Source organism: Oncorhynchus mykiss, chromosome 3, assembly GCF_013265735.2.
Source record: "Oncorhynchus mykiss isolate Arlee chromosome 3, USDA_OmykA_1.1, whole genome shotgun sequence".
NCBI lineage: Eukaryota > Metazoa > Chordata > Actinopteri > Salmoniformes > Salmonidae > Oncorhynchus > Oncorhynchus mykiss.
In genome coordinates, this window is record NC_048567.1 from 72,623,657 (window position 1) to 72,649,941 (window position 26,285).

The window sequence follows — 26,285 nt, forward strand, 5'->3', positions numbered from 1 at the left end:
AGTATTTTGATATTTGTACAATGCCCTCCACTAATATTGGCACCCTTGGTAAATATGAGCATTACGGGCTGCTGAATTTTTTTTATTTGCTGTTTATCTTCTTGGTCTTTAATTCAAAATATTCACAAAAATCGAACCTTTCATTTAAGTAAAATTATTGAAAAAAATAAATGTGAATTAAATATTTTTCTACGAAACATGTGTGCCACAATTATTGGCACCTCTAGAAATTCTTATGAGTAAAATATAACTGAATTCTATTCCCATTCATATTTTAAGTTTTTAAGTTCACCGGAGTAGGAACACTTAAGTAGTAAGCCATGACTTCCTGTTTCACTGGGGTATAAATATGAGGTGACACACAGGCCCAGTTCCCATAGTCATCCATCACTATGGGAAAGATCTGAGAAAACAGTAATGATGTGCGACAAAAGGTTGTTGAGCTGCACGAATCAGGAAATGGCTATAAGAAAATAGATAAATGGTTGAAAATGCCCATTTCCACTATCAGGGCAATAACTAAGAAGTTTAAAGTAACTAGAGATGTTAACAATCAGCATGGAAGAGGACGTGTGTCTATATTGACCCCACGCACAGTGAGGAGGATGGTTAGAGTGGCCAAAAAATCACAGCTGGAGAATTGCAGAAGTTAGTTGTGTCTTGCGTGTCTTGCTGTGTGTCTTGCGTGTCTTGCTTGCTTGTTGTGTCTTGCGGTCAGAAAATCTCAAACTACAATCAGACGCCACCTATATAACCACGAGTTATTTGGGATGGTTGCCATAAAAAAGCCTTTGCTGTCATCAAACAACAAACACAAGCGCCTACAGTTCGCCAAACTTTACTGGAACTTTCAATGGGACCGGGTTCTATGGTCAAATGAGACCAAAATAGAGCTTCAATGGGACCAGGTTCTATGGTCAAATGAGACCAAAATAGAGCTTCAATGGGACCGGGTTCTATGGTCAAATGAGACCAAAATAGAGCTTTTTGGAAACAAACACCAGAGGTGGGTTTGGCGTAGACTGAAAGATAGCCATGCAGTACCTCATCCACACTGTGAAGTATGGTGGTGGATCAATCAATCAAGGAAATGTATTTATAAAGCCCTTTTTACATCAGCTGATGTCACAAAGTGCTATACAGAAACCCAGCCTAAAACCCCAAACAGCAAGCAATGCAGATGTAGAAGCACGGTGGCTAGGAAAAACTCCCTAGAAAGTCTGGAACCTAGGAAGAAACCTAGAGAGGAACCAGGCTCTGAGGGGTGGCCAGTCCTCTTCTGGCTGTGCCGGGTGGAGATTATAACAGAACATGGCCAATATGTTCAAATGTTCATAAATGACCAGCATGGTCAAATAATAATAATAATAATCACAGTAGTTGTAGAGGGTGCAGCAAGTCAGCACCTCAGGAGTAAATGTCAGTTGGCTTTTCATAACCAATCTTTAAGAGTATCTCTACCACACCTGTTGTCTCTAGAGAGTTGACAACAGCAGGTCTGGGACAGATAGCACGTCCGGTGAACAGATCAGGGTTCCATAGCCGCAGGCAGAACAGTTGAAACTAGAGCAGCAGCACGGCCAGGTGGACTGGGGACAGCAAGGAGTCATAGGGCTCAGGTCCTCTGAGAGAGAGAAAGAGAGAATTAGAGAGAGCATACTTAAATTCACACAGGACACCGGATAAGACAGGAGAAGTACTCCAGATATAACAAACTGACCCTAGCCCCCGACAAATAAACTACTGCAGCATAAATACTGGAGGCTGAAACAGGAGGGGTCAGGAGACACTGTGGCCCCATCTAATGATACCCCCGGACAGGGCCAAACAGGAAGGATATAACCCCACCCACTTTGCCAAAGCACAGCCCCCACACCACTAGAGGGATATCTTCAACCACCAACTTACCATCCTGAGACAAGGCCAGGTATAGCCCACAAAGATCTCCGCCACGGCATGAACCCAACCCGGACAGGAAGATCACGTCAGTGACTCAACCCACTCAAGCGACGCACCCTTCCTAGGGAAGGCCAGAAAGAGCACCAGTAAGCCAGTGACTCAGCCCCTGTAAAAGGGTTAGAGGCAGAGAATCCCAGTGGAGAGAGGGGAACCGGCCAGGCAGAGACAGCATGGGCGGTTCGTTGCTCCAGATCCTTTCCGTTCACCTTCACACTCCTGGGCCAGACTACACTCGATCAAAGTGAAGACTTAAAGGTTGAGACTGAGTCTGCGTCTCTCACATGGGTAGGCAGACCGTTCCATAAAAATGGAGCTCTATAGGAGAAAGCCCTGCCTCCAGCTGTTTTCTTAACAAATTCTAGGGACAATTAGGAGGCCTGCGTCTTGTGACCGTAGCGTACGTGTAGGTATGTACGGCAGGACCAAATCGGAAAGATAGGTAGGAGCGAGCCCATGTAATGCTTTGCAGGTTAGCAGTAAAACCTTGAAATCAGCCCTTGCCTTAACAGGAAGCCAGTGTAGAGAGGCTAGCACTGGAGTAATATGATCAAATTTTTTGGTTCTAGTCAGGATTCTAGCAGCCGTACTTAGCACTAACTGAAGTTTATTTAGTGCTTTATCCGGGTAGCCGGAAAGTAGAGCATTGCAGTAGTCTAACCTAGAAGTAACAAAAGCATGGATTAATATTTCTGCATCATTTTTGGACAGAAAGTTTCTGATTTTTGCAATGTTACGTAGATGGAAAAAAGCTGTCCTTGAAACAGTCAAAAGAAAGATCAGGGTCCAGAGTAACGCCGAGGTCCTTCCCAGTTTTATTTGAGACGACTGTACAACCATCAAGATTAATTGTCAGATTCAACAGAAGATCTCTTTGTTTCCTGGGACCTAGAACAAGCATCTCTGTTTTGTCCGAATATAAAAGTAGAAAGTTTGCAGCCATCCACTTCCTTATGTCTGAAACACAGGCTTCTAGCGAGGGAAATTTTGGGGCTTCACCATGTTTCATTGAAATGAACAGCTGTGTGTCATCCGCATAGCAGTGAAAGTTAACATTATGTTTTTGAATTACATCCCCAAGAGGTAAAATATATAGTGAAAACAATAGTGGTCCTAAAACGGAACCTTGAGGAACACCGAAATGTACAATGTACAAACCATTCACAGAGACAAACTGATATCTTTCCGACAGATAAGATCTAAACCAGGCCAGAACTTGTCCGTGTAGACCAATTTGGGTTTCCAATCGCTCCAAAAGAATGTGGTGATCGATGGTGTCAAAAGCAACACTAAGGTCTAGGAACACGAGGACAGATGCAGAGCCTCGGTCTGACGCCATTAAAAGGTCATTTACCACCTTCACAAGTGCAGTCTCAGTGCTATGATGGGTTCTAAAACCAGACTGAAGCATTTCATATACATTGTTTGTCTTCAGGAAGGCAGTGAGTTGCTGTGCAACAGCTTTTTCTACAATTTTTGAGAGGAATAGAAGATTCGATATAGTTTTTTAAATATTTTCTGGGTCAAGGTTTGGCTTTTTCAAGAGAGGCTTTATTACTGCCACTTTTAGTGAGTTTGGTACACATCCGGTAGATAGAGAGCCGTTTATTATGTTCAACATAGGAGGGCCAAGCACAGGAAGCAGCTCTTTCAGCAGTTTAGTTGGAATAGGGTCCAGCATGCAGCTTGAAGGTTCAGAGAATTAAGATCTCCCCCGTGGCACGAACCCGTGGATCTTTTATGTTGTGGGGCTGTTTTTCTTCCAAGGGCCCTGGACAACTTGTTAGGATACATGGTATCATGGACTCTATCAAGTACCAACAGATATTAAATCTAAACCTGACTGCCTCTGCTGGGAAGATTAAACTGGGCTGTGGTTGGATCTTCCAGCAGGACAATAATCCAAAGCACACCTCAAAATCAAAACAAAAATGGTTCACTGACCACCGAATCAAGGTTTTTCCATGGCCATCCCAGGACCCTGAACCCCATCGAAAACCTGTAGGATGAGCTGAAGAGGAGAGTCCACAAGCGTGGACCTCGGAATCTGAAGGATCTAGAGATGAGTTCTACAACCTCATTATGCATTATAGGAGAAGACTCAGAGCTGTTATCTTGGCAAAGGGAGGTTGCACAAAGTATTGAATGAATATTAAGTGGGGGGCACTGCATGTTTGTGTATTGTCCTGGCATAATAACATACTAAAGCCAATCCATGTTGTGATTCTTGATTCTCACTTCTCTCTCTGTCCGATAGGAATGAATCATTACTGACCTCTTATGAAAAGACTCGGAGCGTCAAAATGAACGGGGTCCAAGAGTTGGGTGGTGAGGACCCCTGTCCTGTCAAAACTCCCAGAGGGGTGAAGGACCCCACTCTGACCAACGGTCACACCCATCTTGTGAATGGTGCCATAAATCCTCTGGACCTCTCCACAAACCCCACACGACACACACCCACTCCAGACAGGGGGTTACCCCATACTCTCCAATCCATACCCTCACAGCCTGACAGCCCCTTATCCAAACCTCCTATCCAACATGACACCCCCAGACCTCCCCCTGTCTCTCACCACAGACACCACGCACAACCGGCCAATGAACAGAGACCCAAGCCCCCTCTGCCCACCTATCAGGAGGCGATGGCTGCCTCGGCATCCCGCCCCCTGGATCTCCCGTCTCAATCAGATTTCCCTCCTGAGAAACCACTCCCCATTGCTAACCCAAACCCCTCCCCTTCCCCTGTCTGTCTGAATTGCAGCCACCACAATGTTTTTCCTTCTAACCCCACCCCCCTGGAAACCAACAGCCTATCAGCCAACACTTTTCCTTCTAACCCCACCCCCATAGAAACCAACAGCCTATCAGCCGAAACCTTTCCTTCTAACCCCACCCCCCTGGAAACCAATAGCCTATCAGCCAACCCCATTCCCTCAAACTACGCTCCTCCGCACCACGACCAACAATCAGCAAAGGTGAAGACCGGGGGGATCATCTCAGAGTTTTACTCCCACTCTCGTCTACACCATATCTCCACGTGGAGAAGTGAGTTCTCTGAGTATGTCAACATGTTGCAGAGCAGGATGAGGGCCACAGGGGGTGCCACCTTCCCCGGGAGAGACAGGCTCAGACGCCAGAGGAGAGAGGGTAAGGAACTGTAGGGTGGGTGTTTGAAAGGGATGGATTGGATGGTCTCTGTCCGATGGTATGTGAATTCTGATAACTCAGTCCAGTCATGTCCGTCTGTCTGTCTCTCTCTCGATCACACTCCTCTCTTATCTCACTCACTATCTCACTCACACACACACACACACTCCTCTCGCTCTCCTCTCTTAAATGTCATAGGGAAATTTCTGCATGTTGTTAATAATGTCATCAGGGTTTGTTTGAGTGTGATGCATTTTGCAGACCATGAATAGCTGTGTACAGTGCCTTCAGAAAGATTTTGTTGTTACAGCCTGAATTCAAAATGGATGAAATACAATAAAATTCTCACAGACAATACCCCATAATGACAGTGAAAACATGTTTTTAGAAAATGTTGCAAATGTATTGAAATTGAAATACTGAAATATCAAATTTAAATAAGTATTCACACCCATGATTCAATACTTTGTAGAAGCACCTTTGGCAGCGATTACAGCTTTGAGTCATCTTGGGTAGGTCTATCAGCTTTGAGTCATCTTGGGTATGTCTGTATCAGCTTTGAGTCATCTTGGGTATGTCTGTATCAGCTTTGAGTCATCTTGGGTATGTCTGTGTCAGCTTTGAGTCATCTTGGGTCTGTATTAGAGGTCGACCGATTATGATTTTTCAATACCGATACCGATTATTGGAGGACCAAAAAAAGCCGATACCGATTAATCGGCCAATTTAAAAATAAAAAATAAATGTATTTGTAATAATGACAATTACAACAATACTGAATGAACACTTATTTTAACTTAATATAATACATCAATTAAATCAATTTAGCCTCAAGGAAATAATGAAACATGTTCATTTTTGTTTAAATAATGCAAAAACAAAGTGTTGGAGAAGAAAGTAAAAGTGCAATATGTGCCATGTAAGAAAGCTAACGTTTAAGTTCCTTGCTCAGGAAACTATCATCTCGAAAACAGGATGTTTATTCTTTCAGTGAAATACGGAACCTTTGCGTATTTTATCTAACGGGTGGCATCCATCAGTCTAACTATTGCTGTTACATTGCACAACCTTCAATGTTATGTCATAATTACGTAAAGTTCTGGCAAATTAGGCGGCCCAAACTGTTGCATATACACTGACTCTGCGTGCAATGAACACAAGAGAAGTGACACAATTTCACCTGGTTAATATTGCCTGCTAACCTGGATTTCTTTTAGCTAAATATGCAGGTTTATACTATATATACCTCTGTGTATTGATTTTAAGAAAGGCATTGATGTTTATGGTTAGGTACACATTGGAACAACGATACGCACCGCATCGATTATATGCAACGCAGGACACGCTAGATAAACTAGTAATATCATCAGCCATGTGTAGTTAACTAGTGATTATGATTGATTTGTTTTTTATAAGATAAGTTTAATGCTAGCTAGCAACTTACCTTGGTTCTTACTGCATTCGCGTAACAGGCAGTCTCCGCGTGGAGTACAATAAGAGGCAGGTGGTTAGAGCGTTGGACTAGTTAACTGTAAGGTTGAAAGATTGAATCCCGGAGCTGACAAGGTAAAAATATGTTGTTCTGCCCTGAACAAGGCAGTTAACCCACCGTTCCTATTCCGTCATTGAAAATAAGAATGTGTTCTTAACTGACTTGACTAGTTAAATAAAGGTCTAAAAAAAAAATGGGGGGGGGGGGGGCCAAATCGGTGTCCAAAAATACCGATTTCCGATTGTTAAGAGAGCTTGAAATCGGCCCTAATTAATCGGCCATTCCGATGAATCGATCGTCCTCTAGTGTGAATACTTATGTAAATTAGATATTTCTGTATTTCATTTTCCCAAAATTCTAAAAACATGTTTTCACTTGGTCATTATGGGTTATTGTGTGTAGGGTGAGGGGGGAAAAAAACAATATAATCAATTTTGAATTCAAGTTGTAACAACAAAATGTGGAGTAAGTCAAGGGGTATTAACACTTTCTGTCTCCTGGTCTGTCTGTCTGTCGGTCTGTCTGTCTCCTGGTCGGTCGGTCTGTCTGTCTCCTGGTCGGTCTGTCTGTCTCCTGGTCTGTCTGTCGGTCTGTCTCCTGGTCTGTCTGTCGGTCTGTCTCCTGGTCTGTCTGTCGGTCTGTCTCCTGGTCTGTCTGTCTCCTGGTCGGTCTGTCTGTCTCCTGGTCTGTCTGTCGGTCTGTCTCCTGGTCGGTTTGTCTCCTGGTCTGTCTGTCTCCTGGTCTGTCTGTCTCCTGTTCTGTCTGCTGGTCTGTCTGTCTCCTGGTCTGTCTCCTGGTCTGCCTGTCTCCTGGTCTGTCTGTCGGTCTGTCTCCTGGTCGGTCTGTCTGTCTGTCTCCTGGTCGGTCTGTCTGTCTCCTGGTCTGTCTCCTGGTCTGTCTGTCTGTCTGTCTCCTGGTCGGTCTGTCTGTCTCCTGGTCTGTCTGTCTGCCTGTCTCCTGGTCTGTCTGTATCCTGGTCTGTCTCCTGGTCTGCCTGTCTCCTGGTCTGTCTGTCTCCTGGTCTGTCTCATGGTCTGCCTGTCTCCTGGTCTGTCTGTCTCCTGGTCTGTCTCCTGGTCTGCCTGTCTCCTGGTCTGTCTGTCGGTCTGTCTCCTGGTCTGTCTGTCGGTCTGTCTCCTGGTCTGTCTGTCGGTCTGTCTCCTGGTCTGTCTGTCTCCTGGTCTGCCTGTCTCCTGGTCTGTCTGTCGGTCTGTCTCCTGGTCTGTCTGTCGGTCTGTCTCCTGGTCTGTCTGTATCCTGGTCTGTCTCCTGGTCTGTCTGTATCGTGGTCTGTCTCCTGGCCTGTCTCCTGGTCTGTCTGTCGGTCTGTCTCCTGGTCTGTCTGTCTCCTGGTCTGCCTGTCTGTTGACCAGGTTTGTCCACTGCTCCTGGCCCTCAGTCCTGTATCCTGCATGTGGACATGGACTGTTTCTTTGTCTCCGTGGGGATCAGACACAGACCAGACCTCAAAGGTATACACGCACACACTCAAGTATCTCTATCATATTTTCTATTCTAGTCCCAAGCGCCCACTAACCGCACCCCCCCCTCTCCTCCCCCAGGGAAGTCTGTAGCGGTGACCAGTAACCATGGTTCAGGCAGAGTGGCCCAGAGGCCTGGTGTTGACCGCCAGCTGGAGCTGCAGTGCTACCATAAAAAATACTCCTATCCAGCTGTGTCAGAGAGGAAGGATGGGGACCTGGAGGAAATTACATCATCAGAGACGGAGAGTCACATCTCCCATGGCAACAGTGTTGACCAGGATACTGCTGCCCTCTCTATGGCTGAGATCGCCTCCTGTAGCTATGAGGCCAGGTACAACACACATACGTACACACACGCACACACACACGTACACTCTTCCCTATAGTAATATGTGGTCTCTCTCTCTGTCTGTCTTTCAGGCAGGCAGGGGTGAGGAATGGTATGTTTTTTGGCCAGGCCAAACAACTGTGTCCCTCCCTGCAGTCTGTCCCTTATGACTTCCAGGCCTACAAGAAGGTAGCCCTGGCCATGTATGAGACCCTCGCCAGGTACGGATGGATGAATAGATACTCACTCTCTCTCTCTATACCTGTCATCTATGACTATTAGTTACTTGGTAGGATTGTAGTACAATCTCATCTATTAGAGAACAAATTGATTTACCTTTTCTCTTTATCTTCTCTCTTCCTCTCTCTCTCTCTCTCTCTCTGTCTCTCTCTTTAGTTATTCTCACGATATCGAGGCCCTGAGTTGTGACGAGGCGTTGGTGGATAGCTCTGCCCTGCTGGCTGAGTTGAGTGTTACACCAGATGAACTTGCCAGTGCCATCCGAGCAGATGTCAGGGAGAGAACTGGGTGCTCCGCCTCAGTGGGCATGGGTGAGTAGTGCCTTCCTCTGCCACCCCTGAGTCACATTGTGTATGCTGGCATACTGGACACCCCTGTAGACCCCTGCAATGCTTTTGGGGCCCATATGCCTGTCATCAATGTCTATTTTTTTTTTATATAAATAATTTTGGCAGTAACCCTACAAAAAGTTATTAATGAACCTTTTTCATTTCCATATGGACTAGAAAGCAAAGTGTTTGTTTCTTGGTCTTCGGGAATGTGACTGAAATGTGCCTCAGGCCTTGAAAAATATAATGTTGAATTGATTGAAAGTGTAAAGAGATTTGGGTGAATAAAGTGGGGCTGACTTGGCTGTTCAAAAGGCATCAGACCGAGAGCCTAATGCTTCTTTAGTTAGTTAGGATTTCTTTGTTGAGAAAATCATTTCTTCTCAGAAGCGAAAGTTTCAGGGATGGTAAAACCAGCTTGATTGCCATAGACGTATCAGGGAAACTGGACAGGAGGGAGGGGTGCTTCAAAATATAGCAGTTCTGTAACATATTTCATTCAGCCTCTCATTCTTAATTGCCGGCCTCAACACGTTACGGAAAGAGGTCGTATTGGAATCTGGGGACAGGTCGTCTGGATACTGGACAACCAATAAATTGGCAAATGCAAACATCTTTAGCGGACAACAGTTCTTCAGGGCTTGACCAAAAAAAGCGGTTTGCGATTTCGTTCATACTGGTGAACCGGCGTTTGAGTTGTGGGGTTGCAATAACAACAGTCCCTTATCTCTGGTTTATCTTGGCATGCATCATTCAAGACTACGTTTAACTTGTGTGCAGCGCAATGGACATGTAACGCACAGTATCTCAGGAAAGACTGTCTGGGTTGACTCCGTATAGGAAACCAAAGAAAGATGAAGTGCATTATGCCAGTGAGTCTGTTGGCACAACAAGGGAGGAAGCATTTGGAAACGGAGGGGCAGCATAGTTTCCCTCCCACTGTATTACACCCTGTCTAACCTCTGTGACCACTGACCTGTCCAGGGTCCAACATCCTGTTGGCGAGAATGGCTACCCGAAAGGCTAAGCCGAACGGACAGTACCTCCTGAGGTCAGAGGAAGTGGATGACTTCATCAGGGACCAGACGGTGACCAGCCTACCAGGTGAGGCACTACAGCACCACCTGCTGGCCACACACCAACCACACACACACCACACATACACCATACACACAGTTACTCTGCAACTGATGATCATCTTTCTTGTGCATCTCCAAAATATAAACTGTCCTTCTCTACACCCTCCATCTCTCCTTTTCCACCCATCCCTGTATTTCTCTCCCCTCTTCTCCCTCAGGTGTGGGCCGTTCTATGGGTGGGAAACTGGCATCTCTGGGTGTGAGGTCATGTGGGGACCTGCAGCAGGTGTCTCTGCAGCGGCTGCAGAAGGAGTTTGGCCCTCGCACCGGTCAGACCCTCTTCAGGTTCTGCCGAGGTCTGGACGACCGGCCCGTCCGTAGCGAGAAAGAGAGGAAGTCCGTCTCTGCTGAGATGAACTACAACATCCGCTTCACACAGGTCCGTACCTGTTTCATCTGGTTTACACTGGTAAGAGCTTGTTTGATATGGTCCACGCAGGTCATAACTGGTTTATACTGATCAGAACTGGGGCTTATTCAAGGAGGCAGAATATTCAGATTGTTCCGAATGGGATATTTCCTGAAGAACAGACATTCTTCTTTGCTTGTTTAAAGTGACAGGCTTTTCTATCACTTTCTCCATTCTCTCTTTCTCTAAATTCTCTCTATCTCACCAGGTGGACGAGGCGGAGTCGTTCCTGACCCACCTGTCCGTTGAGGTGCAGAAGCGTCTGCAGGGGGCGGGGCTTAGGGGTCGCAGGCTGACCCTAAAGGTCATGGTCTACAGTGGTCATGGCACCTGTGACAGTTTGGCTAGGTGAGCGAGACCAATGGACACGGTGGCCATGTCTGAATACCCATGAATAGTAGGCTCTTTGGTATGCGAAAATACAACATTTTATAGTATGTAAATGAAGTGTGCTTTAAATGCCAGGATGTCATACTCATTTCAGCTGCACACCTTTGAGGAAGAGCATCGTCTTTTCACCCTCGCGTGTGTTTGACAACAGCTGATAATCAGAATAGAGGACACGCATAAATACACGAATGGCGTCAAATCAACGCAGTTGAACATTACGAGGCATTCTCAGGATGGATCAGCCTAGGATGTTATTTGTTGCTCGTTCTCAGGATGGATCAGCCTAGGATGCTATTTGTTGCTCGTTCTCAGGATGGATCAGCCTAGGATGTTATTTGTTGCTAGTTCTCAGGATGGATCAGCCTAGGATGTTATTTGTTGCTCGTTCTCAGGATGGATCAGCATAGGATGTTATTTGTTGCTCTATCTCAGGATGGATCAGCCTAGGATGTTATTTGTTGCTAGTTCTCAGGATGGATCAGCCTAGGATGTTATTTGTTGCTAGTTCTCAGGATGGATCAGCCTAGGATGTTATTTGTTGCTCGTTCTCAGGATGGATCAGCCTAGGATGTTATTTGTTGCTCGTTCTCAGGATGGATCAGCCTAGGATGTTATTTGTTGCTCGTTCTCAGGATGGATCAGCCTAGGATGTTATTTGTTGCTCGTTCTCAGGATGGATCAGCCTAGGATGTTATTTGTTGCTCGTTCTCAGGATGGATCAGCCTAGGATGTTATTTGTTGCTAGTTCTCAGGATGGATCAGCCTAGGATGTTATTTTTTGCTCTATCTCAGGATGGATCAGCCTAGGATGTTATTTGTTGCTCGTTCTCAGGAAGGATCAGCCTAGGATGTTATTTGTTGCTAGTTCTCAGGATGGATCAGCCTAGGATGTTATTTGTTGCTAGTTCTCAGGATGGATCAGCCTAGGATGCTATTTGTTGCTCTATCTCAGGATGGATCAGCCTAGGATGTTATTTGTTGCTAGTTCTCAGGATGGATCAGCCTAGGATGCTATTTGTTGCTCTATCTCAGGATGGATCAGCCTAGGATGTTATTTGTTGCTCGTTCTCAGGATGGATCAGCCTAGGATGCTATTTGTTGCTCTATCTCAGGATGGATCAGCCTAGGATGTTATTTGTTGCTAGTTCTCAGGATGGATCAGCCTAGGATGTTATTTGTTGCTAGTTCTCAGGATGGATCAGCCTAGGATGTTATTTGTTGCTAGTTCTCAGGATGGATCAGCCTAGGATGTTATTTGTTGCTCGTTCTCAGGATGGATCAGCCTAGGATGCTATTTGTTGCTCTATCTCAGGATGGATCAGCCTAGGATGTTATTTGTTGCTAGTTCTCAGGATGGATCAGCCTAGGATGTTATTTGTTGCTCGTTCTCAGGATGGATCAGCCTAGGATGCTATTTGTTGCTCTATCTCAGGATGGATCAGCCTAGGATGTTATTTGTTGCTCTATCTCAGGATGGATCAGCCTAGGATGCTATTTGTTGCTCGTTCTCAGGATGGATCAGCCTAGGATGTTATTTGTTGCTCGTTCTCAGGATGGATCAGCCTAGGATGTTATTTGTTGCTCTATCTCAGGATGGATCAGCCTAGGATGCTATTTGTTGCTCTATCTCAGGATGGATCAGCCTAGGATGTTATTTGTTGCTAGTTCTCAGGATGGATCAGCCTAGGATGTTATTTGTTGCTAGTTCTCAGGATGGATCAGCCTAGGATGCTATTTGTTGCTCTATCTCAGGATGGATCAGCCTAGGATGTTATTTGTTGCTCGTTCTCAGGATGGATCAGCCTAGGATGTTATTTGTTGCTCTATCTCAGGATGGATCAGCCTAGGATGTTATTTGTTGCTCTATCTCAGGATGGATCAGCCTAGGATGTTATTTGTTGCTCGTTCTCAGGATGGATCAGCCTAGGATGTTATTTGTTGCTCTATCTCAGAATGGATCAGCCTAGGATGTTATTTGTTGCTAGTTCTCAGGATGGATCAGCCTAGGATGTTATTTGTTGCTAGTTCTCAGAATGGATCAGCCTAGGATGTTATTTGTTGCTAGTTCTCAGAATGGATCAGCCTAGGATGTTATTTGTTGCTAGTTCTCAGAATGGATCAGCCTAGGATGTTATTTGTTGCTAGTTCTCAGAATGGATCAGCCTAGGATGTTATTTGTTGCTCTATCTCAGGATGGATCAGCCTAGGATGTTATTTGTTGCTTACTGCATTTGTTTGTTTTTTAAATAAAAATAGTATGTTCTAAATAGTTTGTAGTACAATTAGTACACAATTAGTAAACATAGTTTTAGTAAATAGCAGGCAAGACAGATTTCAGACAGTTCCTGGAACACACTGAGGGGACATAATTGAGTGTGTCTTCCTCTTCTCTCTCCCTCTCTCCTCCTCTTTTCTCCTCTTTTCTCCTCTCCCTCTCTCCTCTACCCTCCTTTCCTCTCTCCCCCTCTCTCCTCTCTCAGGTCAGTGACCCTGGCCCAGCTTACAGACTGTGGTCATTTGATAGCCAGTGAGGTCATCAAGCTGTTCCACACAATGAGGCTGAAGGTGCAGGACCTGAGGGGGGTGGGCCTCCAGGTGCAGCTCCTCGAGGGGGCCCACTCCGTCCCCAAGGACCCCTCGGGCCCTAAAACATGCTACGTCAGAGACAAGCTGCTGGCCCAGCGCCCCCCCGTCCAACATAACTATACAGGTAGGTGTGTGTGTGTGTGTGTGTGTGTGTGTGTGTGTGAGAGCTCTTGTTAGTGGTTACCTGAAGGAGCCAGTCATCGAGCCATAGAACGACCTCTGCTGTCTCTCTCCCTTCAGATTCGCTACCTAATACCGCCATTACTGACACATGCACCAGTCAGGAAAATAGTTCCTCTGCCAGAGTCCTGTCCCCCTTCTCCACTCCCCGCCCTACATCGCCTGCTGAGCCAATCACAGGGACAAGTAAAGGAGAGCCGCCACGTACACCTAACCATGTTGATAACCGCCTTAACCTCAGCATCGAGGTCTCCCTTCCCTCACAGGTACTTCACCCCTAGATCAACAGTGCATTGCTCTCATTGAAAAAACATTTGGTTGGCTATGTTTTTGAAGCATAATTTCATGTCCAATCAAATTTTATTTGTCACATGCTCCGAATACAACAGGTATAGATAGACCTTACAGTGTAGCAGCAGTGTAAAAACAAAGGGGGGGGGGGGGGGGGTCGGTCTATGTAAATAGTCCAGGTGGCCATTTGATGAATAGTTCAGCAGTCTTATGGCTTGGAGGTAGAAGCTAGAAAGGAGCCTTTTGGGCAGTAAAATAACCCTCACACACAGGTTTCCCAGGATACATGTTGTATGTGTGTCCATGTGTGTCTGTGTCCATGTCAGGTGGACCGGTCGGTGTTGGAGGCCTTGCCTGCAGAGTTGAGAGAACGGGTGGAGCACTCCTGGACCCACAGAGACACAGAGAAAACCCACAACGGGTCACACCAACGCCCCCTTCACCCTGGCCCCTCTTCTCCTCTCTCTTCCTGTTCATCTTCCCCTCTACCCTCCTCTCCTCCTCCCCCCACTGCCCCTCCTGTAGGAGCACTGGTGCTTCAGATCCCCAAACAGTCTGGACAGACCGGCTCCACAGGCATCATACTGGAACTGTCTGACTTCTCCCAGGTACACACACACACACACACACACAAACATTCTCATTAACGGCAACATCCCCTATAAACACCCACATATTGTTTCTCTGTGTCTGTCTTTCTCTCTCCCTGTGTGTGTGTGTGTGTGTGTGTAGGTTGACCCGGAGGTGTTTGCAGCACTCCCCAGAGAACTCCAGGAGCAGCTGCGTTCAGTGTACGGCCGCAGAGAGAACACCCAGGGGATCATGGGTAAGAATACAGTATACAGTGCCTTGCGAAAGTATTCGGCCCCCTTGAACTTTGCGACCTTTTGCCACATTTCAGGTTCAAACATAAAGATATAAAACTGTATTTTTTGTGAAGAATCAACAACAAGTGGGACACAATCATGAAGTGGAACGACATTTATTGGATATTTCAAACTTTTTTAACAAATCAAAAACTGAAAAATTGGGCGTGCAAAATTATTCAGCCCCTTTACTTTCAGTGCAGCAAACTCTCTCCAGAAGTTCAGTGAGGATCTCTGAATGATCCAATGTTGACCTAAATGACTAATGATGATAAATACAATCCACCTGTGTGTAATCAAGTCTCCGTATAAATACACCTGCACTGTGATAGTCTCAGAGGTCCGTTAAAAGCGCAGAGAGCATCATGAAGAACAAGGAACACACCAGGCAGGTCCGAGATACTGTTGTGAAGAAGTTTAAAGCCGGATTTGGATACAAAAAGATTTCCCAAGCTTTAAACATTCCAAGGAGCACTGTGCAAGCGATAATATTGAAATGGAAGGAGTATCAGACCACTGCAAATCTACCAAGACCTGGCCGTCCCTCTAAACTTTCAGCTCATACAAGGAGAAGACTGATCAGAGATGCAGCCAAGAGGCCCATGATCACTCTGGATGAACTGCAGAGATCTACAGCTGAGGTGGGAGACTCTGTCCATAGGACAACAATCAGTCGTATATTGCACAAATCTGGCCTTTATGGAAGAGTGGCAAGAAGAAAGCCATTTCTTAAAGATAGCCATAAAAAGTGTTGTTTAAAGTTTGCCACAAGCCACCTGGGAGACACACCAAACATGTGGAAGAAGGTGCTCTGGTCAGATGAAACCAAAATTGAACTTTTTGGCAACAGTGCAAAACGTTATGTTTGGCGTAAAAGCAACACAGCTCACACACCATCCCCACTGTCAAACATGGTGGTGGCAGCATCATGGTTTGGGCCTGCTTTTCTTCAGCAGGGACAGGGAAGATGGTTAAAATTGATGGGAAGATGGATGGAGCCAAATACAGGACCATTCTGGAAGAAAACCTGATGGAGTCTGCAAAAGACCTGAGACTGGGACGGAGATTTGTCTTCCAACAAGACAATGATCCAAAACATAAAGCAAAATCTACAATGGAATGGTTCAAAAATAAACATATCCAGGTGTTAGAATGGCCAAGTCAAAGTCCAGACCTGAATCCAATCGAGAATTTGTGGAAAGAACTGAAAACTGCTGTTCACAAATGCTCTCCATCCAACCTCACTGAGCTCGAGGTGTTTTGCAAGGAGGAATGGGAAAAAAATTCAGTCTCTCGATGTGCAAAACTGATAGAGACATACCCCAAGCGACTTACAGCTGTAATTGCAGCAAAAGGTGGCGCTACAAAGTATTAACTTAAGGGGGCTGCAAATTTTGCACGCCCAATTTTTCAGTTTTTGATTTGTTAAAAAAGTTTGAAATATCCAATAAATGTCGTTCCACTTCATGATTGTGTCCCACTTTTTGTTGATTCTTCACAAAAAATACAGTTTTATATCTTTATGTTTGAAGCCTGAAATGTGGCAAAAGGTCGCAAAGTTCAAGGGGGCCGAATACTTTCGCAAGGCACTGTATCTATCCAATAATATACACTGAGTTTACCAAACATTAAGAATGGTCCCCTCAGTTCGTCGCACAAGGACTCTACAAGGTGTCCAAAGCGTTCCACAGGGATGCTGGCCCATGTTGACTCCAATGCTTCCCACAGTTGTGTCAAGTTGGCTGGATGTCCTTTGGGTGGTGGACCATTCTTGATACACACGGGAAACTGTTGAGTGTGAAAAACCCTGAAACATTGCAGTTCTTGAAACAAACCAGTGCGCCTGGCACCATACCCCATTTAAAGACACTTCAATATTTTGTCTTGCACATTCACCCTCTGAATGGCACACATACACAATCGATGTCTTATTGTCTCAAGGCTTAAAATCCTCTTTAACTGGTCTCCTCCCCTTCATCTACACTGATTGAAGTGGATTTAACAGGTGACATCAATGAGGGATTATAGCTTTCACCTGGATTCACCTGGATTCCCCAGTCAGTCTGACATGTAAAGAGCAGGTGTTCTTAATGTTTTGTAAGCTCAGTGGATACTAATAATATAATATAGAATATATATGCCATTTAGCAATACACTGGAAAGAACCATAGAACCGACTAATGATCAAATGAAACTTTCATTGCATTGCCCCCTTATCTCTCTCTTTCCTTCTCTACCTTTCACTCCTTCCCTCGCCTCGCTTGTCTCCCCCTCCTCTTTCTCTGTAGCAGACCAGAGGAACCCCCTGTTGCATCTGAAGCATGTGGGGGTGGGTCGGATGAAGCGCTGCTACAAGAAGAATGCCAACAACAGCCCTGCCAAGAAAGGCCCCTCCCCTCTAAAGAGGCCCCGCCCACCAGGAAACACCCCGGCCAAAGACCTACCACACGTGCTCAGACCCAGGGACCTACCCAATGGCCTCAAGGTGAGCCCCTAAACACTTATGCAAGTTAAGTTGTCTGTTTTATTAATGATGCATAATGATTAAACTGGCCTGAACTGACCCCATCCAGCTGGAGAATGGACCTTCCACCTCCCCCCTACAGCAGGACGACCCAGAGACTCTGTCCAAGTTCACCCCTTGCCCTGAACCCACCCTGGCTGGAGCCTGTGATTTCAAGGACATCCGAACACTACTCAGAGAATGGATCACTACCATCTCAGGTACAGAATGGGGAGTGGGTCGTTTACTACCATCTATGGAAAAAGGGGGACATTTGCTGCCATAGCTCAGTCGTGGCCAAAAGTTTTGAGAATGACACAAATATTCATTTTCACAAAGTCTGCTGCCTCAGTTTGTATGATGGCAATATGCTTCACAGGCAAGGATATTGCTGCCAGTAAGATTGCACCTAAATCAAACATTTATCGGATCATCAAGAACTTCAAGGAGAGCGGTTCAATTGTTGTGAAGAAGGCTTCAGGGCGCCCAAGAAAGTCCAGCAAGCGCCAGGACCGTCTCCTAAAGTTGATTCAGCTGCGGGATCGGGGCACCACCAGTACAGAGCTTGCTCAGGAATGGCAGCCGGCAGGTGTGAGTGCATCTACACGCACAGTGAGGCGAAGACTTTTGGAGGATGGCCTGGTGTCGAATGTCAAGATGGGCAGCGAAGAAGCCACTTCTCTCCAGGAAAAACATCAGGGACAGAATGATATTCTGCAAAAGGTACAGGGATTGGACTGCTGAGAAATGGGGTGAAGTAATTTTCTCTGATGAATCCCCTTTCCGATTGTTTGGGGCATCTGGAAAAAAGCTTGTCCGGAGAAGACAAGGTGAGCGCTACCATCAGTCCTGTGTCATGCCAACAGTAAAGCATCCTGAGACCATTCATGTGTGGGGTTGCTTCTCAGCCAAGGGAGTGGACTTACTCACAATTGCTCCTAAGAACACAGCCATGAATAAAGAATGGTACCAACACATCCTCCGAGAGCAACTTCAACTTCTCCCAACCATCCAGGAATAGTTTGGTGACGAACAATGCCTTTTCCATCATGATGGAGCACCTTGCCATAAGGCAAAAGTGATAACTAAGTGGCTCGGGGAACAAAACATTGATATTTTGGGTCCATGGTCAGGAAACTCCCCAGACCTTAATCCCATTGAGAACTTGTGGTCAATCCTCAAGAGGTGGGTGGACAAACAAAACCCCACAAATTCTGACAAAGTCCAAGCATTTATTATGCAAGAATTGTCTGCCATCAGTCAGGATGTGGCCCAGAAATTTATTGACAGCATGCCGGGGCGGATTGCAGAGGTCTTGAAAAAGAAGGGTCAACACTGCAAATATTGACTCTTTGCATCAACTTCATGTAATTGTCAATAAAAGCCTTTGACACTTATGAAATGCTTGTAATTATACTTCAGTATTCCATAGTAACATCTGACAAAATTATCTAAAGACACTGAAGAAGCAAGCTTTGTGGAAATGAATATTTGTGTCATTCTCAACTTTTTGCCACAACTGTAGTTGTGTTTTTGATTGTGTTAAATATGTGGTTTTGCATTTTTCTAAGTACTTTTCCCCCCTCAGACCCCATGGAGGAGGACATTCTGCAGGTAGTCAAGTACTGCACTGATCTGATCAATGACAAAGACCTGGAGAAACTTGACCTGATCATCAAGTACATGAAGAGGTACGGTCCATTCGTGGTCTAACTCTCCCCTCTTCACCTCTGTCTCAGTGAGGGACCACTCGGCCATGGTCAAATAGGACCTATTTGGGGATAGAGGATCATTCTACCCCTGTTGTTGAGATTCCATTTCAATTAGTGTTTTTCTCTTTTTCTCATGTGTGTTTAGTTTAGTAGATATTTAAGTGTGTTAGGCCTAAGGCATGTGTGTTTAGTTTATTAGATATTCAAGTGTGTTAGGCCTAAGGCATGTGTGTTTAGTTTATTAGATATTCAAGTGTGTTAGGCCTTAAGGCATGTGTGTTTAGTTTATTAGATATTCAAGTGTGTTAGGCCTAAGGCATGTGTGTTTAGTTTATTAGATATTCAAGTGTGTTAGGCCTAAGACATGTGTGTTTAGTTTATTAGATATTCAAGTGTGTTAGGCCTAAGGCATGTGTGTTTAGTTTATTAGATATTCAAGTGTGTTAGGCCTAAGGCATGTGTGTTTAGTTTATTATATATTCAAGTGTGTTAGGCCTAAGGCATGTCTTATGTCATGGCAGGTTGATGCAGCAGTCTGTGGAGTCTGTATGGAGCATGGCCTTTGACTTCATCCTGGACAACGTGCAGGTGGTGGTACAGCAGACCTACGGCAGCACTCTGAAGATCACGTAGGAGAGGGCAGCACTCTGAAGATTACGTAGGAGAGGGCAGCACTCTGAAGATTACGTAGGAGAGGGCAACACTCTGAAGATCACGGAGGAGAGGGCAGCACTCTGAAGATTACGTAGGAGAGGGCAGCACTCTGAAGATTACGTAGGAGAGGGCAACACTCTGAAGATCACGTAGGAGAGGGCAGCACTCTGAAGATCACGTAGGAGAGGGCAACACTCTGAAGATCACGGAGGAGAGGGCAGCACTCTGAAGATCACGGAGGAGAGGGCAGCACTCTGAAGATCACGGAGGAGAGGGCAGCACTCTGAAGATCACGTAGGAGAGGGCAACACTCTGAAGATCACGGGCAGCACTCTGAAAATCACGTAAGAGAGGGATACACTCTGAAGATCACATAGGAGAGCGCAACACTCTGAAGATCACATAGGAGAGGGATACACTCTGAAGATCACATAGGAGAGGGCAACACTCTGAAGATCACGGGCAGCACTCTGAAAATCACGTAGGAGAGGGATACACTCTGAAGAGCACGTAGGAGAGGGCAGCACTCTGAAGATCACGTAGGAGAGGGCAACACTGAAGATCACGTAGGAGAGGGCAACACTCTGAAGATCACGTAGGAGAGGGATACACTCTGAAGATCACATAGGAGAGGACAACACTCTGAAGATCACGGGCAGCACTCTGAAAATCACGTAGGAGAGGGATACACTCTGAAGATCACGTAGGAGAGGGCAGCACTCTGAAGATCACGTAGGAGAGGGCAACACTCTGAAGATCACGTAGGAGAGGGCAGCACTCTGAAGATCACGTAGGAGAGGGCAACACTCTGAAGATCACGTAGGAGAGTGCAACACTCTGAAGATCACGTAGGAGAAGGCACGGCAGGCTCTGGCCAAGTCTCAAATCACACCCTATTCCCCATATAGTGCACAGGTCAAAGGTATTATACTAATATGTGGAGTATAGAATGCCATTTAAGATCCAGTTTTGCTCCTCCTGCTCCTGTTTGTTGTGCCACTGTTACATCATCCCACTATTACATCATGATCCTGTGGGAGGAGCTGGGTCAAATCTGGGTCAAATCATGATGTCTGTGATCTTCAGCATGGAAAGTCAGAGTTCTAGAAAGATGCCAGAGTTTTAGAGTTGGATGACCATTCAAAACTATTTTTCCCATTTTCCAGTTGTCTTGAAGGCACTGAAGTCGGAGGTCAGAGTTCCCATTTCCCAGTTGTCTTGAACACGACAATAACCTGGACACGTGCTCTCTCCTTGTGTCATCACAGTGAAAGAGTTCTGTGTCATTGTGACATCAGCACAACAACCCTCTATCTCTCACTTTGACATCAGCAGAGCCCAACCTGCCTTCTGTTGTGACATCGTCAGCAGAACAGAGCACAGATATCGGCTGCGCTACACTTTGAAAAATCAAACTTGGCCCATCGCACAATGTCCAACTTTCCATGGGTCGTAGGGGGAGGGGCAGGAACCCTCCTCCTGTAGCCCCTATTGGTCAGAACCCACTGAAAGTCATGAGTAATGGCAGAGCTGGCCACTAGGTCTGTGAATATGCCAATCGTCCCAGTATAGGACAGACTGAGACATAGAGATGGCCATGGAATCTCCTTGCTGTCTCCACTGCATTCTTCCTCGTTCTTTGACATACAGGGTTTGGAAGCAGAAAGCAAAGACCTCTCTTCCAGTCTTCTGTATTCTGTTTCTTTTCACTCTCTCTGCTTTGCACCAGTTGTTCTGTTACTCTCTGCTTTGCACCAGTTGTTCTGTTACTCTCTGCTTTGCACCAGTTGTTCTGTTACTCTCTGCTTTGCACCAGTTGTTCTGTTACTCTCTGCTTTGCACCAGTTGTTCTGTTACTCTCTGCTTTGCCACCTCCTCTGCCTCAGAATTATCTGCAAACTGACACAGACTCAAAAACACCCTGTCTGAGACATTGGTTTGTTTTTAAAAAGCAATACATTTTTTGTACCTTTCCTCTGCAAAAAAAGTGCCATTGTAAAAATGAACTGTTGTTCATTTTACAAAGAAAAGGCTTGTTTTTTTAAATATACATTTTTTTCCTTTTTTCTTGTATTGTTTACAAGTAGTGTGTTATTAACGGTTAGTTCTCGTGTGGGCGTGTGGGTGTGTGGGTGTGTGTGTGGGTGGGTGGGTGTGTGGTGGGTGGGTGGGTGGGTGGGTGGGTGGGTGGTGGGTGGGTCGGTGGCGTGACAGCATGGAAACCAGAAGCTGGCAAAATACCTTACGTTCATTTTTGATGTAACTTGTATTTAGTTAAGACATGGAATATCAAGGGTTTGAAGTGTCTTCCTGTCCTTCAACTACACTGATGAGAGAATACTGGAGAAAGCAATACCAGATTTCTGAAAGGAGTTGAGGAAGCTATTTCAGACTATTGTGATGCACCCAGACTCTCCTGACAATGCTTTCTGTGACATCACATAAAATGGTAATTCTCTCTTGTGACCTCACATCGTCACACCTATTTCTGACATCACATAAATCTGCATTTGTTGCAACTCAAAAAAAAGAACCGGCAGTTCTCTCATTGTGACATACACACAGTGGGTTTGAAATGGTTCGTACTGTACCCTATCCATGATCATATAACAGTTAGTATACTGGGGAAATGAATGTAGTTGTAAACACGGGAGACACAGACAACCCTTGATTTTGAGTTATATCCACATTTGTATGCTGTGGTCTCTGAGTGACTGTAAAAGACTTTTCCTGTCATCTGTCATAACTCTTCGAAAGCTAAGGGCCAGAAGAAAATATCTAATTGGTCAGTCTACCTGTCTATCATGACTGACCTGTGCCTGAAGACCTGAAGCTGTGACATCATTTGTATGTTTTCTAAGAACTTGATAATAAACTTGGAATTAATAAAAGCCTTGATCAAATCAAATTCTATTGGTCACATACACATATTTAGCAGATGTTATTGCAGGTGTAGCGAAATGCTTGTGTTCCTAGCTCTAACAGTGCAGTAATATCTAACAATTCACAACAATACACACAAATCTAAAAGTAAAAGACTATAATATATAAATATTAGGACGAACAATGTCAGCACGGCATTGACTAGAATACAGTATATACAGTACATACAGTACATACTGTACATATGAAATTAGTCAAACAGTATGTAAACATTCATTATAGTGACTAGTGTTCCATTATTATAGTGACCAGTGATTCCATGTCTATGTATAGGGGGCAGCAGCCTCTAAGGTGCAGGGATGAGTAGCCGGGTAGTGATGGCTGTTTAACAGTCCGATGGACTTGAGATTGAAGCTGTTTTTCAGTCTCTCGGCCACAGCTTTGATGCACCTGTACTGAAAGGGAAAGGATGATTAAAGTAGACTGAGCTTATTGCAGTTAGGTGGTCACACAGACAGATTTTAGCCAAACTGGACAGTGGCTAGCCCATTGTGAACTGTCAATAAATACTAACTAATAATATGCTAGCATTTGGTGCCTGGTTCAAGATGGGCTTGCTGATAAACTTTTTGATTGTTACATAATAAAAATACAATAGCAATGTAATGAAAAAGTATCCTAACTAAATAACGACAGTCTCATTGGTCGTAACTAGACTTTATTTACCTGTGACTTTTTTTAACAAATTCAAATGTCAAATTACCATAACAAATAAACCTGACATCACTACAAGTATATTTTCTTAAGAAACAAAATAATATTAAAGTAAAGCAAATAAATACAAATTCCTACACATTAATTTCCCTGGTGTGACCTAACCGTGGTGTGACCTTACCCTGGTGTGACTTAACCGTGGTGTGACCTTACCCTGGTGTGACCTAACCCTGGTGTGACCTTACCCTGGTGTGACCTAACCGTGGTGTGACCTTACCCTGGTGTGACCTAACCCTGGTGTGACCTTACCCTGGTGTGACCTAACCCTGGTGTGACCTTACCCTGGTGTGACCTTACCCTGGTGTGACCTAACCGTGGTGTGACCTAACCCTGGTGTGACCTTACCCTGGTGTGACCTTACCCTGGTGTGACCTAACCCTGGTGTGACCTAACCCTGGTGTGGCCTTACCCTGGTGTGGCCTTACCCTGGTGTGACCTAACCCTGGGTTGACCTTACCCTGGTGTGGCCTAACCCTGGTGTGGCCTTACCCTGGTGTGACCTTACCGTGGTGTGACCTAACCCTGGTGTGACCTTACCCTGGTGTGACCTTACCCTGGTGTGACCTAACCGTGGTGTGACATTACGCTGGTGTGACCTAACCGTGGTGTGACCTAACCCTGGTGTGACCTTACCCTGGTGTGACCTAACCGTGGTGTGACCTAACCGTGGTGTGACCTAACCGTGGTGTGACCTTACCCTGGTGTGACCTAACCCTGGTGTGACCTTACCCTGGTGTGACCTTACCCTGGTGTGACCTTACCGTGTAAATCTTTCTAGGACAAGGTAACCTTTATCAATATATTCGCCTGTATTTACCCCCCAAAAATGTAATGCTAATTAGCTGCTAATATGGCTTTCATAAAGAACAACTGCCATGCTGATCTGGACGAGACTGCCGAACCAAGGCAAAGGTAACAATCTCTGGATTAACTATCTGATGTTAACTAAATGTAGTAGTGAATATATTAGCTACATTTCTTTAAATGGACAATTCTGTGAACTGTCTTGTCCTGGTGTGACCTAACCCTGGTGTGGCCTTACCCTGGTGTGGCCTTACCCTGGTGTGACCTAACCCTGGTGTGACCTTACCCTGGTGTGGCCTAACCCTGGTGTGGCCTTACCCTGGTGTGACCTTACCGTGGTGTGACCTAACCCTAGTGTGACCTTACCCTGGTGTGACCTTACCCTGGTGTGACCTTACCCTGGTGTGACCTAACCGTGGTGTGACATTACGCTGGTGTGACCTAACCGTGGTGTGACCTTACCCTGGTGTGACCTTACCCTGGTGTGACCTTACCCTGGTGTGACCTAACCCTGGTGTGACCTAACCCTGGTGTGACCTTACCCTGGTGTGACCTAACCCTGGTGTGAACTTACCCTGGTGTGACCTTACCCTGGTGTGACCTAACCCTGGTGTGACCTAACCCTGGTGTGAACTTAACCTGGTGTGAACTTACCCTGGTGTGACCTTACCTCTGGTGTGACCTAACCCTGGTGTGATCTTACCCTGGTGTGACCTTACCCTGGTGTGACCTAACCCTGGTGTGACCTTACCCTGGTGTGACCTTACCCTGGTGTGACCTTACCCTGGTGTGACCTAACCCTGGTGTGACCTAACCCTGGTGTGACCATACCCTGGTGTGACCTAACCCTGGTGTGACCTTACCCTGGTGTGGCCTTACCCTGGTGTGGCCTTACCCTGGTGTGACCTTACCCTGGTGTGACCTTACCCTGGTGTGACCTAACCCTGGTGTGACCTTACCCTGGTGTGACCTAACTGTGGTGTGACCTAACCCTGGTGTGACCTAACCCTGGTGTGACCTAACCCTGGTGTGACCTAACCCTGGTGTGACCTTACCCTGGTGTGACCTAACCCTGGTGTGTCCTTACCCTGGTGTGACCTTACCCTGGTGTGACCTAACCGTGGTGTGACATTACGCTGGTGTGACCTAACCGTGGTGTGACCTTACCCTGGTGTGACCTAACCCTGGTGTGACCTTACCCTGGTGTGACCTTACCCTGGTGTGACCTAACCCTGGTGTGACCTTACCCTGGTGTGACCTAACCGTGGTGTGACCTTACCCTGGTGTGACCTAACCCTGGTGTGACCTTACCCTGGTGTGACCTTACCCTGGTGTGACCTTACCGTGTAAATCTTTCTAGGACAAGGTAACCTTTATCAATATATTCGCCTGTATTTACCCCCCAAAAATGTAATGCTAATTAGCTGCTAATATGGCTATCATAAAGAACAACTGCCATGCTGATCTGGACGAGACTGCCGAACCAAGGCAAAGGTAACAATCTCTGGATTAACTATCTGATGTTAACTAAATGTAGTAGTGAATATATTGGCTACATTTCTTTAAATGGACAATTCTGTGAACTGTCTTGTGAAGTTTTAAACGGACACAAAACCTGTTAGCAAAGGTGTCAGCTAGAGATGACATGCAGGAGCTTGCAGGGATTTACAGTTTAGCATGATGTCTACTTTATCTGCGAGTGAATAGAGCCAAATATATTGATAAAAGTCACCTTGTCCTAGAGAGATTTACAAGGTTATCAAAACCTCACACCAGGGTAAGCCTACATGAAACATTTCCCTGTTTGGCCGCCAGGTTTTATGGATGTTATAGAGCCCCACAGTAGAGGTGTCATAAGGCACAAGATGCAGTGCTGTATCATGAATACAGCCACAGGTAAATGGTGTTGTTTGGCCGACAGAATAGCGGCCACTGATGCTCTCCACACCATGTATCAATCACATCATCAGGCCCCATGTGCTGAGAGTTTGGAGCTAAGCCAGCTACACTGCCATCCACACCACCCTCCTAAATTCCCTACACAACCTCCCTCCCAGGTTAGTTTTGGTTACCCTCCCTACTCTCACCTGGGACCCTCCTGCCCCCCATGGCTGCCCC

General features: G+C 45.7%; 1 protein-coding gene across 2 annotated transcripts in view; it reads left to right on the plus strand.

Annotated features, from left to right (window-relative positions):
* The window catches only part of LOC110504677 (DNA repair protein REV1), a 22,223-nt gene extending 376 nt beyond the window's left edge, over positions 1–21,847 (plus strand). The window contains exons 2-17 of one of the 2 annotated variants that reach the window (XM_036975095.1): positions 4,214–5,103; positions 7,969–8,067; positions 8,158–8,410; positions 8,500–8,628; positions 8,804–8,958; positions 9,961–10,080; positions 10,274–10,524; positions 10,733–10,872; positions 13,395–13,624; positions 13,741–13,946; positions 14,298–14,579; positions 14,704–14,797; positions 17,126–17,322; positions 17,411–17,561; positions 18,929–19,031; positions 19,574–21,847. In XM_036975095.1, coding sequence (XP_036830990.1) covers positions 4,260–5,103; positions 7,969–8,067; positions 8,158–8,410; positions 8,500–8,628; positions 8,804–8,958; positions 9,961–10,080; positions 10,274–10,524; positions 10,733–10,872; positions 13,395–13,624; positions 13,741–13,946; positions 14,298–14,579; positions 14,704–14,797; positions 17,126–17,322; positions 17,411–17,561; positions 18,929–19,031; positions 19,574–19,685 — 3,366 coding nt within the window. In that variant the 5' untranslated portion in view covers positions 4,214–4,259 and the 3' untranslated portion in view covers positions 19,686–21,847. The remainder of the gene's footprint in view (positions 1–4,213; positions 5,104–7,968; positions 8,068–8,157; positions 8,411–8,499; positions 8,629–8,803; positions 8,959–9,960; positions 10,081–10,273; positions 10,525–10,732; positions 10,873–13,394; positions 13,625–13,740; positions 13,947–14,297; positions 14,580–14,703; positions 14,798–17,125; positions 17,323–17,410; positions 17,562–18,928; positions 19,032–19,573) is intronic. The other variant, XM_036975096.1, reaches the window with a different exon arrangement.
* The last annotated feature ends 4,438 nt before the right edge of the window (positions 21,848–26,285 follow it).